The sequence below is a fragment of the Dromiciops gliroides genome, chromosome 5 (assembly GCF_019393635.1).
Source record: "Dromiciops gliroides isolate mDroGli1 chromosome 5, mDroGli1.pri, whole genome shotgun sequence".
NCBI lineage: Eukaryota > Metazoa > Chordata > Mammalia > Microbiotheria > Microbiotheriidae > Dromiciops > Dromiciops gliroides.
The window spans coordinates 214,169,314-214,187,847 of NC_057865.1; the positions used below are offsets into that span (position 1 = coordinate 214,169,314).

The following is an 18,534-nucleotide window of genomic DNA, read 5'->3' on the forward strand; positions in this document are numbered from 1 at the left end:
TCTGATTCTTCTCTTTCAACATGACTAATGTGGAAATATGTTTAACGTGATTGTAATGCATAACCTAGATTAGACTGCTCGCTGGCTTTGGGGGGTGATGTGGAGAAGGGATGAAGGGAGAAAAATTGGGAACTGAAAATCTTACAAAAACAAATATTGAAAACTATCTTTACATATAATTGGGAAAACTACTGTTTTTAACAACAGAAAAGAGTGCCCATCCACCCGCCAGGCTGCCCTTCTCTGGACTTCTCTGTCTTACAACTGCACCTTCTATGTGCTATGTTCCCCATTAGAATGGAAGCTCATTGAAGACAAGAACCCTTTCTTTTTGCTTATATTTGCATTCCTAGCACTTAATAAGTGCTTAATAATGAGATCATAGTTCCATCATCACCGTGCTTCTTTGTGCCCTGCCAGAGGCTCTATTCATTCTCCTTTCTGGGTTGCGCAATCTGGGCCAGGTGCATTGACTGCCTGAATGGGCAGCTAGGTGATGTCATGGATAGAATGCCGCTGACTCATGCCGGGAAGACAGGAGTCCAAACCCAGCATCAGAAACATTCAAGAGTAAACCGGGGATAATGGTACCTCCCTCCATGGATCAAGTGAGGTATTTGTAAAGCCTGGCACACAGTAGGTGCTTAGTAAATACCTGTTTACGTCTTTCTGAAGAAGCACATAGATCAGCACATTGCTTGGGACAGACGGGGCAAGAGGAGTCAAGGAAGAGCATCATGACCTCAGCCTGGGGAACTCATAGCCGTTCTCCGTATGGCTGAGAAGGGGTTAAAATCATCTGAGCCTACGTGTGCATGTTCATGTTCTAGGGATGCATGGAGGTGTGGGAGGGCATAAAGAGCTGCACGGATGATCCAAAACCCACTTCTTTGTGGTCTGAGTTTGGAATGAAGAGAGAAATATTATACAAATACATATTTAAACACACACACACACAGAGCCCATGTCCTGTCTGTGTTAAGCAGCCTCACAGCCAGCTAGGCAGAGAAGAGGCTGATGACAATTCTTGAAATAGATAATTGGGGGCTGGTTGTCCCCATCAGTGTCAGTCTTTTTTTGTGTCTGTGTCTTATGTGTACGTTCCTTTTAGCCTGTGTGAGCCATCTCTTCACCCCATATTGCCTCCCTCTACCTTTCCCCAGCATATCCCTAGTTGACAGGCTGGCAGGCTGCATGTTTCTTGTGATGGATGGACCTGGCTGTAGGCCCAGCCCAAGGCTATATGTCCCCCCACCCACCACCACCGCCACCATCTTCCTGCCTTGCCTGGGTCTGGGCCCCTGTTGCCCTTGGCCAGGGCTTGTTTGACTGAGTGGCTCCTGTCTGGGAGGTTGGGAGCTCAGGATACAGGGAGACACTTGTCCTTACTTGCTATTTTTTTACCAGAGGAGCCAAACCCACAGCGATGGGCCCACTGGCCTGGCTACATTCCCATTCCCTCCATTTCCGGTCACAGATACACAGACTCTTTTTCCCATAGGTTCTCAATGGACCCCTGGTTAGAATTTCTGGTCACCTGCTAAGGGTGGGGGTCTCCTGTGTGGAGTGTGGAGTGTTCCCTGAGAGGGAGGGGCAGCATGACTTAATAGAACAGTACTGGGCTGGGAAAGAGAAGATTTATGCTCAAATCCCAGTTCTGTTATTATCTGTGTGAACTTGGACAAGTCACAACCTTTCCAGGACTCAGTTTCCCCAACAACAAAATGAGAGAGTTGAACCAGATAACCTCTTGGGTCTCTTCCACCTCTAAATTCCAGATCCTATAATGTTATGCCAGGGGTCTAGGCCTGGAGTGGTTGAGGTGGGGAGACTAACAGGGGATCTGAAGTTCCATAGACAGAGGCAGAAATTCTGATTTTTAAACTCCTTGTGGGCTCCAAAAAAGGAGAAAGGTAAGAAGAAACAATACAATCAATTTGATTTATTTCCTAATTTCATTTAAAAAACCTATTAAGGAAAAGTCAAGATTAAAGATGTTTAAAGAACCAGATATCAATTTATTTTTTAAAAAATGAAAAACAAAAGACTTCACTCAACCCAAGCCTGTAGAACTTCTTTCAGACCAGCCCTTCTGTGGGTTATGGGAAACATTCCTTCTCCACTCCTATATTCACTGCCTCTGGTTCTCAGGGCCCCTCTTAGTGAGGCTGCTCTGGTTCCTGACAATGACATTTTTCTAGGTTTAGGAGATTTGGCACTGGGTAAGAGAACCAGAGAAGTAGACTCAGGGTTGGGGGTTGCTCTGGTGCCAAGACTTCAAGATTCCTAAGGGGGTAGGGGCTGAAGGATGAGGGCCTTCAGATATAAAGTGTGATCCTCTCTGCCTCGGATAAGAATAGATTGTTTCTTCTCCCTCCCTTCTCCCCAGAGGCTCACACTTCCAAGATGTGTCTTCCCAGTATTAGAAGCAAACACCACCTAAGGCCCCCAGTCTGAAGAAAGGGATCGAAGGAGGGGGGATTCAGGACCAGTTAGGTCATAGAAACCCGTGCACCTCCAAACTTCCAAGTCTGGTCAGTCCCAGCTCCAGCCCCCACTGTGCTAAGAGGAACAGTTTGATGATGGAAAGGCTCCAGACACTGAGGCCACCCCAGGAGGGAGCTGTACAAAACCACTCTGTGTGTGCTGGAGGGTGGGGCCTGTGAGAGGCTGGGGCCTGGGGAGAGAGGCCCCTCCTCACCTGATTCCCCTCCTTACCCACACCCCCAACAGGTCCGCAGGCATGCACGGTGCCCAGGCTACAGGCAGTGCTTGTAAGTACAGAGAGGGCTTGGTATTGGGGGTGGGAAGGGAAAGGGAAAAAATGAGAGAAAGCAAGGAGGTGGCTGAATGGAAGTTGAGTGCTTGGCTCGGTATTGAAAGAAGCGAGCTCTCAAAGAGACAGTTCAGTCTCTCAGGTCAAACAGACGAGGGTCTCTATGCAGGCTGAAGCTCACAGAAGGGGAGAAAGCCCTCCAGTAGTGCCCGGAGGTGTTGCCGACACCTAACCACAGCACAGCCTGCTGTCTTCACCCCTTGCCATGGACTCAGCAGTCAGAGAAAGCCCCCAGTGGCTTTCGGGCAGAGCTCATCACTAACCAGCCCATTCCCAGGGTAGCAGGCCCTGCCCATTGCCCCCACCCCTACCCAGTGGGGATGTGAGGTCTCAATTAGATCTGGAAAGTTCTTGGCTTCAAGATGTAGAGGAGAAAAGAGTCCTATTTCCAGGGAAGAGAACCAACGGAAAACAATTAGGAGTAATTACCATCAAAAGGGGCCCCCGAGGAGGGAAAGCAGGGGGAGGAGAGAAGCCAGCAGGAGGAAGGGCAGGGCAGAGAATGGACAAGCTTGGGGACAAAGAGGGGAAGGTAGGAAAGTGAGAATGCGGAGCCTAAAGAGAGAAGCATCGTCTCTACGTGGTCCCTTTGGTCCTGGGGAGGGGGGGGGGGAGGTACACAGCCTCCTTCCCTCCACTGGTCTCTGCAGAAGCTCTGACCGTATTACTGAGGAAAGTCGTCCTAACCCTAGCAGAGAGGACTGAGGTGTTCTGTGGGCTGGAGTGGGGGCAGGGTCATGCATTCCTGAGATTCCCAAACCCTCTGAGTACTGTGGAGGAAACTCCACCTTAAGAAAAGACCGAATAATGAGACTGCAAGATCGCAGAGCTAAATAGCCCCCGGGAAATGTTTCCTCGTGGGGAATAAGGTTCCAGTGCCCCTAAGGAGCCACCCCCTTGTGGTCTTTTGGGGCTGGATAACCTGGGTTTTTCAACAAGTTTCCTCATGTCCCCCTCCTTAACCCCGGGATGTTCCTTCACTCTGAAGTCACCAGCTGTCTCCTCTCTTCCCTCTGTCAAGATGGATGCTCTTAGCAAGTGTTCTTGACTTTTTTTTTTTTTTGGTATCATGAACCACTTTGGGCAGTCTGGTGAAGCCTCTGAACCCTTTCTCAGAATGTTTAAAAATACACAAAATAAAGAGAATTACAAAGAAAGGCAATTACATGGAAAGTTATTCAAATATTTTTTAAAAGTTGATAGACCCCAAATTAAGAACCTTGGCTCTTAATGTAGGTAGATGAACTCATTCTGTAAGGAAATGGGGAATGGCTGTACAGGAAGTGGGTAGAAGGAGAGCACTGCTTCTGGGCATCCTGTGGCTAAGGAAGTCTGGACATACTGGGCAGACATGCTAAAGGTCCCACTAACTCCAACCCTGTCAATCTCCATTGTGTCTCCACTTGAAGACCTGCTATAACAGAGAATTTACAACATTTCAGGGCAGCCTATGAAGGTTCTAATTATCAAAGGCAATAGATATTTTTTTGTTTGTTTTTTTTGCGGGGCAATGGGGGTTAAGTGACTTGCCCAGGGTCACACAGCTAGTGTTAAGTGTCTGAGGCTGGATTTGAACTCGGGTACTCCTGAATCCAGGGCCAGCTGCCCCCCCCCCAAGGCAATAGATATTTAAGAGGGGGATTTAAGAGATGCTCAAGAAAAAAATTAGCCAGCGGTGTGGCAATACGGAGTGGGGAGCAGTCCCAACAAACACATCCCAGGTTTCAAGAAAAGCAGAGTAGCCAGCATTGAGCTACTAATGGGCAGAAATCTTTCGTTTGTTTGATCTTCTTCAAGAGTCCAGAACAGGGCTGGGCACAGAGGGAGTGACTGGAGATGGAAGTGACTGATGACTAGGCGATGCCTACATCCACAAAGAGTTACCCCCAGTTTGGTTACAGAGCCAGATTTTCTGCAGAAAAGATAGGAAGCAATGTGTGGGGAAGATAGCCCCTGATGAAGGGGTTGGAGGACAGCCCTTCTCCTATAAGGCTCAGAGGCTTGTCTGAGGAGTAACTCAGCCCTACCAAACATGCCAAGCCAATTAACCTCTTTCAGATTGCTTTCTAATCTGTAAAATGAATGGGTTTGAATTCCCTACTACCCTCTTAGGTCCTTTTCTGCTTTAACAGAAACCTTTAAAGGGGTTGGTAAAAGAGGCCTAACTGGGGCAGCTAGGTGGAGCAGTGGATAGAGCACCGGCCCTGGAGTCAGGAGGACCTGAGTTCAAATCTGACCTCAGACACTTAACACTTACTAGCTGTGTGACCCCTGGGCAAGTCACTAACCCCAACTGCCTCACAAAAAAAAAAAAAAGAGGCCTGCTTGCCCTAAATGAGTTCAAATCACCATGACAATCAATAGTTCTCAAAGTGTAGCTTGGGGTCCCCCTCCCCCTTATAGGGTTTGTGAGGTCAAAACCATTTTCATAACGTTTTAATTTCTTTTATGGCAAATATGAATAGCTGTGAGTTACATAAACAAAAGCTTTTTGGAGGTGGGGTCCTCAATTATTTTTAAGAGTATAAAGGGGTACTAAGACCAAAAAGTTTGAGAATGACTGCTTTAAACTATATCCCAAGGGGCAGCTAGATGGCGCAGTGGTTAAAGCACCGGCCCTGAATTCAGGAGTACCTGAAATCCGGCCTCAGACACTTGACACTTACTAGCTGTGTGACCCTGGGCAAGTCACAAGCCCCATTGCCTGCAAAAAACAAAACAAAACAAAAAACAAAAAATAAACTATATCCCATGATCCTGAAGGAATTGGCCCATGTTATTGCTGAGCCAGTGCTGGTGATCTCTGGAAAATCATGGCAAATAGGAAATGTGTCACAGGACTTTTTAAAAAAAAAAAAAGAAGATGGAGTCTCCTAATTATGAGGTCAGTGAGCTTGACTGAATCCTGGCAAAATTATAAAAATATCATTAAAAAAGACGATTTATAAGCATTTAGAAAGTGAAGCAATGGTTGGGCATCAAGCATCAGCATAGGTTTGTTAAGGACAAGTCATGTTATATTAACCTTCCTTTTGTGGGGTAGGGGGGACTGGGTTACTCAACAGTCAGGAAAATGCCACCAAAATGGTATTTCTGTATTTCAACAAAACCACTTATGATATCCTGGTAGAGAAAATGGAGAGATATGGACTGGATGATTGTATACTTAGGCAAATAGAGAAGCCATTGAATGGTCCCAAGGAATAGTGAGAGGCAGATAGACCAAACTGGAGGGAGATTTCTAGTGAAGTGCCTCTGGGATCTGCACTTGGCCTGGCTCTTTTAAACTTGGATAAACGGCATGCTTATCAGGTCTGCAGATGACACAAAGCTAAGAGGGGTAGATAAAGTTGTTAGATGGCAAAGACAAGATCCAAAAGGATTCTTACAGTCTAAAAGGGTAAAATGAACCTAAAAAGATGAAATTTAATAGGGGTCTATGTCAAATTCTTACTTAAACTTTAAAAAATTAACTATACGGACACAGGGAAGGCCAGATTACAGTTCATTTTTATTTTTTTTTTTTTTTGGTAAGGCAATTGAGGTTAAGTGACTTGCCCAGGGTCACACAGCTAGTAAGTGTCAAATGTCTGAGGCTGGATTTTAACTCAAGTCCTCCTGAATCCAAGGCTGGTGTTTTATCCACTGTGCCACCTAGCTGCCCCTACGGTTCATTTTTAAAAAGATCTGAGAATCTTAGTGAACTGCAAACTCAATATGAGGGCATGTGACCTATGACAAAAAGAGACAGCATGGTATGTGAGGCAACATGATACTGTGGAAAGTGATTTGGAGCCAAGGAACCTTGGCTCTACTGCTTACCAGCTGGGCAAACCACTTCACCTCCTGGCCCTCAGTTTCCCATCTGTAAAATGAGTGTGTTAGACTAGATGAGTTCCCACTCAGGTCTAAATCTATACTTGGATGAAGAGTCCAACATGGTGGCCAAACCCCCCGAACCCAAATAATCCTTAGGCTTCATAGTTTCCAGAACAAAAGGAAGCCATATATTTAGTCCTGCTGTACCTTGCTCTGGTCAGGAACCTATGGAGCATTTTATTCAGTTTGGGGTATCATATTTTCAAAAGGACATTGACAAACTGGAGAGGGCTGAGGAAAAGTCCTCAAAACCAGGTCATATGAAAATGAGTGGAAGCAACTTGGAATGTTTATCCTGGAAAAAATTGGGGATCCAGGATAGATGTTTGAAGTATTTGAAGGGATGTCATGTAAAAGATGGATTGTTCATTTCTGCTTGGAGCCAAAGTGTAGAATTAGGAGCAAATGGCAAAAGTTGCAGAGAGGGGCAAAATTGGGTTCTCTGTAATGAAAGACTTCCTAACACTTGGATTCCTCTAGAAGTGGAATGAGCTGCCTTAAGAGATAATGAATGTATTGGAGGTTTCCAAGTAGGGGGAGGATGACCACTTGTCAGGCATGTTATAGAAGAGACCATCTGTTACACATAGAGGTTGAACTAGATGGCTCCTGTGACTGATTGATTGTACATTTATCTCTTCATTATCCAGAGGGAACTTGAGGTCAAGTCAGATGTAGTGACAGCAAAGGCCAGGGCATTAGCAACTGGGGAGAAGTGAGGGGGCCTAGGAAACTAGGAAGAGAGGTGGTTTCTGAAGTTACACTTAAAAGATTTAGAGCTGGGGGCAGCTAGGTGGTGCAGTGGATAGAGCACGGGCCCTGGAGTCAAGAGGACCTGAGTTCAAATCCGGCCTCAGACACTTAACACTTACAAGCTGTATGACCCTGGGCAAGTCACTTAACCCCAATTGTCTCACCAAAAAAAAAAAAAGTGATCAAAGAGATTTAGAGCTGGGAAGGACTTTAGAGATCATTTAATCCAACCCCATCATTTTATAGATGAAAAAGCTGAAATTTGAATCCCAGAGGTGTGTAACATAGAGAGTTAGGGGTAGAGATGGAATACTTTGATTCCAAACCCAATATCTTTTCCACCACACCATACAACTTTGAGATGAAAGAAATTACTTAAAATTTTTCTACTCCCTGCCCCACCTTCAGTTGCCTGAAAAAATCTTAATTGTGCCCAAGAAAAAGAATGCTAAAGTTAGAAAACAGTTCAGATCTAACACAGATTGATAGGCATCAATTCTAAAACATTAAACATGTGTGTGTTTTTATTGATGGCTTTAGCTTTCAATGTTTTCTTCTTTTTTGATTTGAAAGGTTTATGAAGAAAACATGAGGAATAACACACATGAAAAAAACATGAGACAGTGTTTTAGGGAGCATTTCAGGGGCCTAAAGAGACAAAAAGGAAAACAATAGGGGATGAAGCAATTAACAAGGATGGGTAGGAAAATCTCAGCAGTCATTGGTATCTGGCTTCAGAAAGCCTCATATTTAGGGTCTACATACAAATCTGGTTTTCAAAGTGCCAGTGCTCTACTCATTTAAATGTAATTTGAGTTCCAGTGCCTAACTCCAGGTATGTGAAATTAAATGTATGAATGAGCTGCATTCAGGTCCTTGTTGCTGGGCCAGGCTCAGAGGAATCCAGACGAGACTGGAGGACCAATCACCAATCCCCGACTGGATCAGGAGACAGAGACAGAACAAACAGTCAGAGACAGAGAGATAGTCAGAGAAAGACAGACACATCCTCACTACTGGGCTTCCATCAGTGGAAGCCCTGTGGACTTGGCCTGGTCCTGAGCATTGGGGGAATATTCTAAAGGAGATAGTCCTCAGTGTCAGTGACCATGTCAGCAAAAGGAATTATCCCACTGGGAGGGACGAAATCTATAGAAATATTAATAGTGAACAAATGTGTAGGAGAGAGACATGCAGAGCTGTGCACAAAGCCTTCCCTGGATAATGCCCACCTAACTCCTATAGGTGGGATATCATTTGTGCTGATGGGAGGTTTTCTATCCCTTATTTCATATGGACCCTTCCATTCAGAATATAAATTCTTCCAGGGTAGGATTAGATTCTTCTTTTATTATCCCTCCCATGAGTGCCTAGCATAAGGCTCTGCAAAATGTTATCAATGAATCCTTTTCTACTGAACACTTATGTGTCAAGCACTGGGCTAAGCACGATGAAGAACACAAACTGGCTCTAGTTTATACCTTTCACATCATTCCTCTTCCTATACCAAACATCCCAATGAAACTGGACCATCAGCAGAGCTTCCTTGTGCCTTTGTGGGTTTATGCCACTGTCATGCCAAGGATGCAGTCCCTCCTTATCAGTACCTTGGAGTCAATCAACAAGCATTACTGGATACCTACTATGTGCTAGGGACTAACCAAAGTGCTGAAGATAGAAGGAAAGGTAACCCCCCAAAAAACAAAACAAAAAAACCCCATGGCCCCTGCCCTCCAGGAGCTTGTATTTTAATAGGGATGGGAACACAAATAACTATGTATTTACAAGTCTAAATTGGAGGTAGTCTCAGTGGGCAGGCACTATAGCAATGTTGGGGGAAGAGGGTAGGTAGGGGGAGTGATGGAGGCAGGGGGAGAGACCAGGAAAACTTCTGCAGAAGATGGGATATAATTGGAGGCTTGAGCCGGGGAAGGGGGTATTAATACAGTGAAGAGGCTCAGAGTTGGAAGATGGAGGGTTGTTTACATGGACCACAGAATACAAGGAGTGGAGTGACATATAAAGAGACAAAGAAGGGGGCAGCTAGGTGGTGCAGTGGATAAAGCACTGGTCCTGGATTCAGGAGGACCTGAGTTCAAATCCAGCTTCAGAGACATGATACTTACTAGTTGTGTAACCCTGGGCAAGTCATTTAACCCTCATTGCCCCCTCCCCGCCCCAAAAAAGACAAAGAAGGTAGGAAGCAACCAGGTTGTGAAGGGTTTTCAAATCCAGAGGACTTTATATTTGATACTGGAGCTAATGGGGAGTTCCTGGAGTTTCCTGAGTGATGAAGGGTTTGGGAGGTATTGACATGGTTGGACCTACGTTTTAGGAAGATCGTCTTGGAAGCTGAGAGAAGGATGAACTGGAGCATGGAGAGGCTTGAGATAGGAAGATCAACCAGAAGGTTATTGCAGTAATCTAGGAGGAAAGCGATGAAGAAAAGAGGGCATGTTACATGCCCAGGATAACAATCTCCCATACAAGACATGTTATGAAGGTAGAAAGGAGAAGATTTGGCAGCAGACTGGATACACGAGGGGAGCACAATTGAAGGCCCAATGATGACCCCAAGGTTGCAAGCTCAGCCCATGTGCCACCTCCCTTGTACGGCCTTCCCTGCTCCACACAGCTTAGAGTGTCTCTTTCCTCAAACATTCCTGTACCGTTTTGTTTAGTCCTTGTTTTGTATTATATGTATCCCACCCAGGAGGATGGAAACACTTTCAGGATTTGGGCTCTTGTCTTTTTATCCATGAGCATTGATGAGGGCAGTGACTTGTACAAAGCAGATGCTTCATAAATGAATGTTGAATCAAACACAAGAGAATAACGGGACCTGATCACTGTCTTTTAGGAGCTTACAATCCAGTTTGTAGAATCGTAGCATTGGAAGAGACCTTTGAGACCCTATGGTTCGACCAACTTAATGTAGGGAAAGAAGACTGGACCTGAAGTCAGAAGGCCTGGATGCAAATCTTGGTTAAGCCACTTCTTCTCCAGCTGACCATGACCATAAACAAAACACCACATCTCTGAGGTTTAGTTTCCCTACTACAAAAAGAGGAAAGTGGACAAGCTGAACACTTTTCTTCCAACTCTACAAAAATCCCATAACGATGGACCTCTCAAAACTCTCTTCTATACAATTCCTGGCATCTCAGCATTCCTGCCCCTGCTTGAATTCTTTGGGGGGCAGCTAGGTGGCACAGTGGATAAAGCAACCAGCCCTGGATTCAGGAGGACCTGAGTTCAAATCCAGCCTCAGACACTTGACACTTAGTAGCTGTGTGACCCTGGGCAAGTCACTTAACCCTCATTGCCCTGCAAAAAAAGAAAAAATGACATATTGAATTCTTTGGACTTCAGTCTCGTGTTCTGAGGAGCTCAAGAGACACACAACCGTAAAACTAAAATATGAGTTCTAGGTGTCAGAAGCAGAATCGAAGGAAGAAGAAAAGAGTCAGGGAATAGTTTTACAGGCCTATTCTTTCCATTGCGTCATGACTCTTCCAAAGCAAAGAGGATCCTGGGTGAAGAGGTAGGATAACCAGCCCCCCCCCCCCACACACACACACTTTACCCCATTTTTGAGAAGCTTCCTAGGAATCCCTACTTGTGGCTCAGAGCCTATGGCCATATGCTATTTAAGGCAAGGGAAGAGGAGCATTTCCTAAGAACTCTGGGCTCAGGATGTTTCACTGGGTTATCCAGAGGCTCCATTAGGACCTTGTGCCCTCTCCTATCTCTTACTCACTTTCTATGTAACATCCCCTTCCCTAAACTGAGCAGATATTCCACCCTGCCATCTCTTATCTCAGCAGAGAGGGGGAGCAGTCAAACCCCAAATTCCATGCTTGGAGATAATTTTATATTTTGTGCCAGAAGAGGGTGGACACTAAAGGAGTGGATTGGGGAAGGAGCTGTGACTAAAACCAAGAAACATAAATCTGGTCTAATTTGGAGTTGTTCAGAGGACTCCCATTTTTCCTCTCTGTCCCCCCCCCCCAAACTAAACTTACCTTCCCCAGCATAAGCCACCCCCCCACACACAGACCCTGAATTATTCAACCAGTTATGCAAATAAACACAAGTCCATGGCCTTGTTGCCGAGCTGAAGAGGTAAGGTTTGGGAAGATCCATTCCTTCCCTGGGCCCATCTCAGTTTTGTGGATCACTGGTACAGGCAGAATGGTTGAGAAATGTTTACTAGGCTGATTTGTTTTTTCTCTGAGGAACATATGAAATATGCAGCTATTCTTGTCAGAGAATAAAGAGATAGCAGAGAAAGTTGGAATGATTAGAACCTAAGGGAGAAAATTATAATTACTTAAGAAAGGCTACCTGGAAAATGATCCAGAGAAGACTTGGAAGGTAGGGAAGGATGTGATATGGAGGGGATCTTGTGTTGTTGTTTGTCCTTCATTCTTTAAGAGGAACATGACATTGGGGTGCTGTCATGACTTGCACTGAATTGGATTTAAGTGAGGGAGGACTGTGCAAGGTCACCAACTTCACTCTCTCCTCCAGAGCCATCTGGGCCCAGTGGCAAGATATACATCAGGACAACTGGAGATAGTCTTGGATGTTTAAGGGAATTGGGGTTAAGTGACTTGCCCAGGGTCACACAGCTACTAAGTGTCTGAGGTGAGATTTGAACTCAGGCCCTCCTGACTCTTGGGTCAGTGCTTTATCCGCTGCACCACCAAAGTGTTTGAGATGAGAGAGAAAAGATCATGTCACTCCTTAAAAGCATTCCTCTTTAAAAGAGGTGATTTAGTTCTGGCCACAGGGAAAAAGTAAAGGTATGGAAAGTGAAGACAAGAAAAAGAATACAGAAGTTAAAACATTCAAGGGGTAATCCATTTAAATATGGTATAAATGCATTTAGTGGACTTGATTTTTCATTTTTGAAATTAAGGTAAGCAACACACCCTGCAGACTAGTAATGGGCCTCCTCTGCCTACCTTCTCTCTTCTCCTATCCATTAAAATGTCAGCTCCTTAAGAGTATGGATTGTTTCATTCATTATATTTGTATCCCTAGCACCTAGCACAGTGCCTGAAGCAAGGGGCTGGCTGATGCGAATGAGCTTCTACCCACCAGTCTGGCTGGATAGCTAAGAAAGGATGGATGGTCCCATTATACAATGAGTATGTCTTTTTTTATCTATGGGAAGGGCATAAGATGGATTGTGCTACTGTAGGGGCCTGTCACTATCCCACCATGTGGACCCTCAACAAGATCATCAACTCATACTTTCTGAAAAATCTGGTAAAGTTAAAGGAGGGAAAGAGGGAGAATCAGGTCACAGATGAGATGCACCCATTAACAATCCCTTGTGCAGACCATCATATATTCCAAAGCACTTTTGTAATAGATTATCTCATTTGAGTTTCATAATAATCCTCTAAATTAGGTAGTTTTCTATCTTCCTTTAAAATATGATGACTGTGGGGCAGCTAGGTGGCACAGTTGATAGAGCACTGGCCCTAGATCAGGAGGACCTGAGTTCAAATCCAGCCTCAGACACTTGACACTTACTAGCTGTGTGACCCTGGGCAAGTCACTTAACCCCAATTGCTTCACCAAATATATATATATATATATATATATATATATGAGATGACTGAAGACACAGAAATAAAGTACCTTGAGCCCAGTTCTACAGCTAGTTAGTGACAGGGCCTACATGAGAATACAGTTCTCCTGACTCCTCAGCCGGTATATTTTCCATCATATCATATTCCTTAAAGGAAACTTAAAGGTTGTCTAGTCAACCCTACATTGTATTTACAGGTGAGACCAAGAGGGGAAGTAGCTTGTCCAAGACCATACAGATAGTGCCAGTGTGATTTTCTGCACACACAGTGCAAGTCCATGACCTTCGTACTGAAGTGTTTAGACCCTAAGTTCTGTTGTGCTCTACACCACATGGTCTCTAATAACAACAAATAATGAGAATGAGACAAAATGCTGTGGCTCTTTAGCCAACCAACATGCCAATGGCGTTCTGAAAGAGAATCTAAAGGGTAAACAGAGTCATGGTATTGAAAGCCATTTATTTCCTATACAAAACACACACAAAAAGTGGCCTTTCCCGAGAAGCCAGACTGTTAAAGAAATAGGACGGTCGCTGGGGTGGACGCATCAACATTCAGTTAACAACGGAATATTAAAAAAAATAATTTCCATTTCAAAATCGTAACTTGTGGCAAACATACAAAAATGTACTAAACAAGGTCAGTAAAAAACAATAAAATCTTCCAATGAGATGAGGGCGAGTGCGATAGGAGAAGGGATGGGATGGGGACGGGGGAAAAGGAGAAGGATCTAATACAAAACTCCCTATTACAATACAGAAAAGGAGTATAAAATGTTCCTTTTTTTTGGAACTTAAGTACAAAATGACACTGACAGCTCATCTTTACTACCCAAGCCCAAGGAGGCTCTGAGATGGTGGGGAGGAGGGTGTCAGAAAGAGCAGAGATTTTTGCATCCCAAGTCAGGAAGCTCAAACCCTGTCTGTCCTAGAGCTAAACAACTCATTATCCGCTTGCACACTGCACCCTCCACCCTCTCCTCAGCCAGAATTCATTCAAGTTTCAAAAGGTTCTGTCAGAAAGCCCATGAATACCCTGCATACAGGTCTTGAGCTCTGTGCGTGCTAGAGCTAAATTTGGAAAATGGAAACAAGTCTGCAGGCCAACTGATGAACACACTCAGCTTTTTTTTTTCTTTTTAAAAAAAGAAGCATTTCCTTGTGAAATACATATATTACATTCTCTGTGGTTAGAAATATATTTAAAACTTGCCACAGATTGGACTGGACCTACATTCATTCAATGCTGGAATTTTATGTTAAAGACTGAGGTCCTTTCTCTTGCTCAGAAATGGGAGCCAGTGAAAATGGTGCTTTGTTGCTTCTCTAATCTGCTTCCTGTGTAGGTCTCCCTATCCCAGAAACTCCCATCATAGGCAAAACCCCCACATGTAGGAAAGGGCTTTTGGGGGCTCCAGGACCTGCATGATGTTCTTCAGATGAAATATGGGAAAGGAACAGGAGGAGATGAGAGATGGTAAAATCAGAATTTACAAAGAAGTCAGCTTCCATGTAGAAGAGACTGAACAGGAACAGTGAATCCATGCATGTACCCAGAATTTCCAGTTTAAAATCACATTCTTGTCCACAAACTTTGACAGTTGTGTGTGGGTGAGCATGCATGTGCACACACCCTTTCCTCCCATACAACCCAACAGCAGTGGTACATCTGAAACAAAGATAACCTCCAGGTCTGTTCAGATCTTAAGGAAACTTATAGGGCCCATTTTGGTTAACAAGGACTAGGGGTGATTAGAGCCCTTTTAAAAGAAGATGGCAGAATTGGAGAAGGGGAAAACAGTCTGTCTCTTCGGCTTGAGGAAAATCCCTTTACCCTCTCTCTTCACAGCACCAAATTACGTTGCAAAAATAGGTTCTGAGATACAAAAGAAAGGCAGGTGTGCTTGTGAAATGCATCTTGCCAGGATCTGGTCCAGGATCAAAGTTCTTTAGGGTTTAACAACAACAACAACAACAACAAAAAGTGGGAGCAACTGTTCCCAAAGCCTCTTGGCCAGAGACCTTGGGAACAGCCCAGAGCTGTTCCCCACGAGGTCAGTGACTGCTGACCATGATGGCTCTCAAAGAAGCTTTCGGTGGAGGATCTCCCAGACCATCCGCTTCCGGAAGTATGGCATGTGTTGCTAGGGAAGAAAAGAAACATGCTCAGGTTTCTGAAGGAGACCCCTCCAGCTTCCCCCTTTGGCCCTCTGAATGAGGGCCCATTAGTGACATTAATGACACTCAAGAATATATCTGCTCCACCCCTACTTTCCTCATTTCTTCCCTCTTGATTTGTAAGGATTTGCAGTAGTCCCTACTTTTATTTAAAATTGTATATTCTTGATTGTACTTATGCTTTTTCATTCTTCAGATTTCTACCTGAAATGATATTGTAGTTCTTTCACTGATACTAGGTGTGCCTAGTCTACCCAGAGCAGCTGGAAAGGTAATGGATTACAATCCCCTCATCCTGAGTTTTGGCTCCATGTGTGAAATGTCAGTGTTTCAGTAGCTGCTATCCTAGAATCACTTGACTCTGCTTCTTCAGGCCTTCTATAGTGCCTGACCTTCAATCCTGGTATAATCACAAATCAAGTTGATTTCTTCCAGTATAGCCTATGGTGAATCACCTCAGATAAGCCCTTGTAGCTGCTGGCCAATCCTTCTGCTCTCTTCTTACTGACTCCATTCTCATTCTCAATAACCCCTGTCCCAAATCTCTTTGTGCATCTGCAAGTCCAAATCATACCCCAAACACTCCATGCTTAGAGTAGATGACACAACTCCATTAAAATCATGGTCAACTCTCTAAATTCCATTTAAAGCTTCTCATCCAGTATTACATACTCTTTCCTACTCAGTATCTGCTCAATTGAATTTCTTTCTGCTCCAGAGCAACCTTGCTAAGGTTACCCACCCTCCCTTTTGATCTCCCCCAACACCTTGCTCTAGCCATGATCCCCTCCCCTCTCATGCATCACTAATCTCTTTCACTTTGCTTGGTCTTTTCCACTGGCCTACATGTTCAGGTGTCCCCAATCCTTTAAAAGAAAAAAGCCTTGTTTGGAGTATTGTCAGTCCAGCCACCTATCATCCCATCTCTTTTCATTGCCAAACTTCTGGAATAAGTTGTCTACACTCAATGCCTTGATGCCTTCCTCACCACCCTCTCTCCTTAACCTCTAGCTATCCAGCTGACCTCTCTGTTGAAACCATCTTTTCAATTTCAACCAATAATGTTTCACTGGCCAAATCTTCATTCTTCTTAACCTCTCTGCAACATTTGATACTGAGTACTGTCTTTGGGGTAGTCAAAATTCTGGGGACTTTTCTATGGTTTCAGAGGAAATACATTTTTCTCCTGTTTCTCTTACTTTTCTAGCGAGTGCTCTGCCTCTTCATTAGTTCCTCTTCTTTTCCTCAATACTCTCTCCTTAGCCCTCTCCTCTTTTATTTTTACAGCCTCTCCCTTAGCATTCTGATTCACTCCCTTGGCTTCAATTCTATGCATCTGACTTTCAAATATTTGTCTCTACCCTAAACCTTCCTTCTTATCTTCATACTCATATCTCCAATGGCCAAGTGGACATCTTTACCGGATACTCCATTAACACCTCAAACTCAACATATTCCAAATGGAGTTTATTATCTTTTGCCATAAACTCAATCCTCAGTCTTCCGGGTTCAAAATTTTAGGGTTATTTTTGAGTCAAACTTCCACCTCCCCTTACTTATTTTTTGGTTTTTAACTTAAAATTTCTTTTTTACTATTATTCCCTTACTTCTTCTTCTTCTTCTTCTTTTTTGGTGAGGCAAGTGGGGTTAATTAAGTGACTTGCCTAGGGTCACACAGCTAGTAAGTGTTAAGTGTCTAAGGCTGGATTTGAACCCAGGTCCTCCTGACTCCAGGGCTGGTGCTCTATCCACCTAGCTGCCCCTATTCCCTTACTTCTTATATCCAATGACTTGGCAAGTCCTGTCACCTTCCAAAATCTCCCTCCCATCCGCTTCTTCCTCTCTATTCCTATTGCTATCATACTACTATAAGACCTCATTACCACCTACCTTGACTATTACAGTAGCCTCGTTACAATCTATTCTACTTCTAATTTCTCCCTCTTCCAATCCTTTCGTCATCCTGCTGGCCAGAATGTGCTTTCTTATGTACAGATCTGATAATATCATTTCCTTGCTCAAAAGTTTTCAGTGGTTCCCTACATCAGACTGAGCAAAGTTCAATAATGGGAAGTCACCCTACTTCTCCAAGCTTATTTCACATTATTTCTCTCCAAGTCCTCTAAGCACTGGTCAAACTGGACTATTCTCTGTCCTCCAAACATTCCCTGGGCTTTTCTGGCCTCTGTTCAAACTGCTTCCTATGTCCTATGTCTTTCCTTTTCGTCTGCTTAAGTGCATTTCCCCCCCCGCCCAGGGCAATGAGGGCTAAGTGACTTGCCCAGGGTCACACAGCTAGTAAATATAAAGTGTCTGAGGCCAAATTTGAACTCAGGTCTTCCTGAATCCAGGGCTGGTGTTTTATCCACTGCGCCACCTAGCTGCCCTCTAAGTGCATTCTTTTAAGCCCAACTCAAATACCACCTCTTGTATGAAGTCTTCCCTGAGCTCTCTAGTCTATAATACTCACACGTGCAAACACAGACTTCTTGGGTGTCATATAACTCTTTGTGTCACTGCCCAAGGACACTTGGTCTTCTACTCATTTTCCTCAAGTCTGGATTCTACTTTTTTTTTTTTTTAGTGAGGCAATTGGGGTTAAGTGATTTGCCCAGGGTCACACAGCTAGTAAGTGTTAAGTGTCTGAGGCTGGATTTGAACTCAGGTCCTCCTGACTCCAGGGCCGGTGCTCTATCCACTGAGTCACCTAGCTGCCCCTGGATTCTACTTTTAATTCACATTTTTCTGTCTTTTCCATACTATGCTGCACAAAAACTTCCTGGCTGGCTTCCATTTCTTTATATAACACCCTAAATAACTTGTTATTTGAAGTTTTCTGTCTCAACAAAGTGAGATTAGGTTTCTAATAAAGTGTCATACTTGTCTCCATGGACATTCAGAGGCCATGGTAGAAACAAAAACACTTTAAGTTCAAAGTTCCTAGTTTACAACAGGAGTTGTGTCCCCTAATGGAATAGTTTGGGCTTACTTTGTCTCACACATCCCTTTCAGCCTATATTATCTGGGATAACCAGTGACAACTACGTTGTAACTTACAGGCTGAAAAATGTTAAAGGTCATCCTCCACTCACCTGTGTGAAATTGATTGGTCTGTCTTTGGTAATGCAATCAGCGTATTTACAGGCAAACATCCCACAGTCACTCCCATTCATCTGCTGGGGAATTTCCTGAAAGAAAAACAACTGACACTCATCTCTATTCTTGGATTTAACTGGGCCTCAAGGGGTAGACACACTAAGGGTATTTTCCTGGGTTGTGAGAA

At 44.1% G+C, this 18,534-nt stretch overlaps 1 protein-coding gene across 1 annotated transcript in view; it reads right to left on the reverse strand.

Annotated features, from left to right (window-relative positions):
* Positions 1 to 13,516: 13,516 nt before the first annotated feature.
* The window catches only part of SENP1 (SUMO specific peptidase 1), a 64,838-nt gene continuing 59,820 nt past the window's right edge, over positions 13,517 to 18,534 (reverse strand). The window contains 2 exon segments of the mRNA XM_043965980.1: positions 13,517 to 15,217; positions 18,344 to 18,439. Coding sequence (XP_043821915.1) covers positions 15,155 to 15,217; positions 18,344 to 18,439 — 159 coding nt within the window. The 3' untranslated portion in view covers positions 13,517 to 15,154.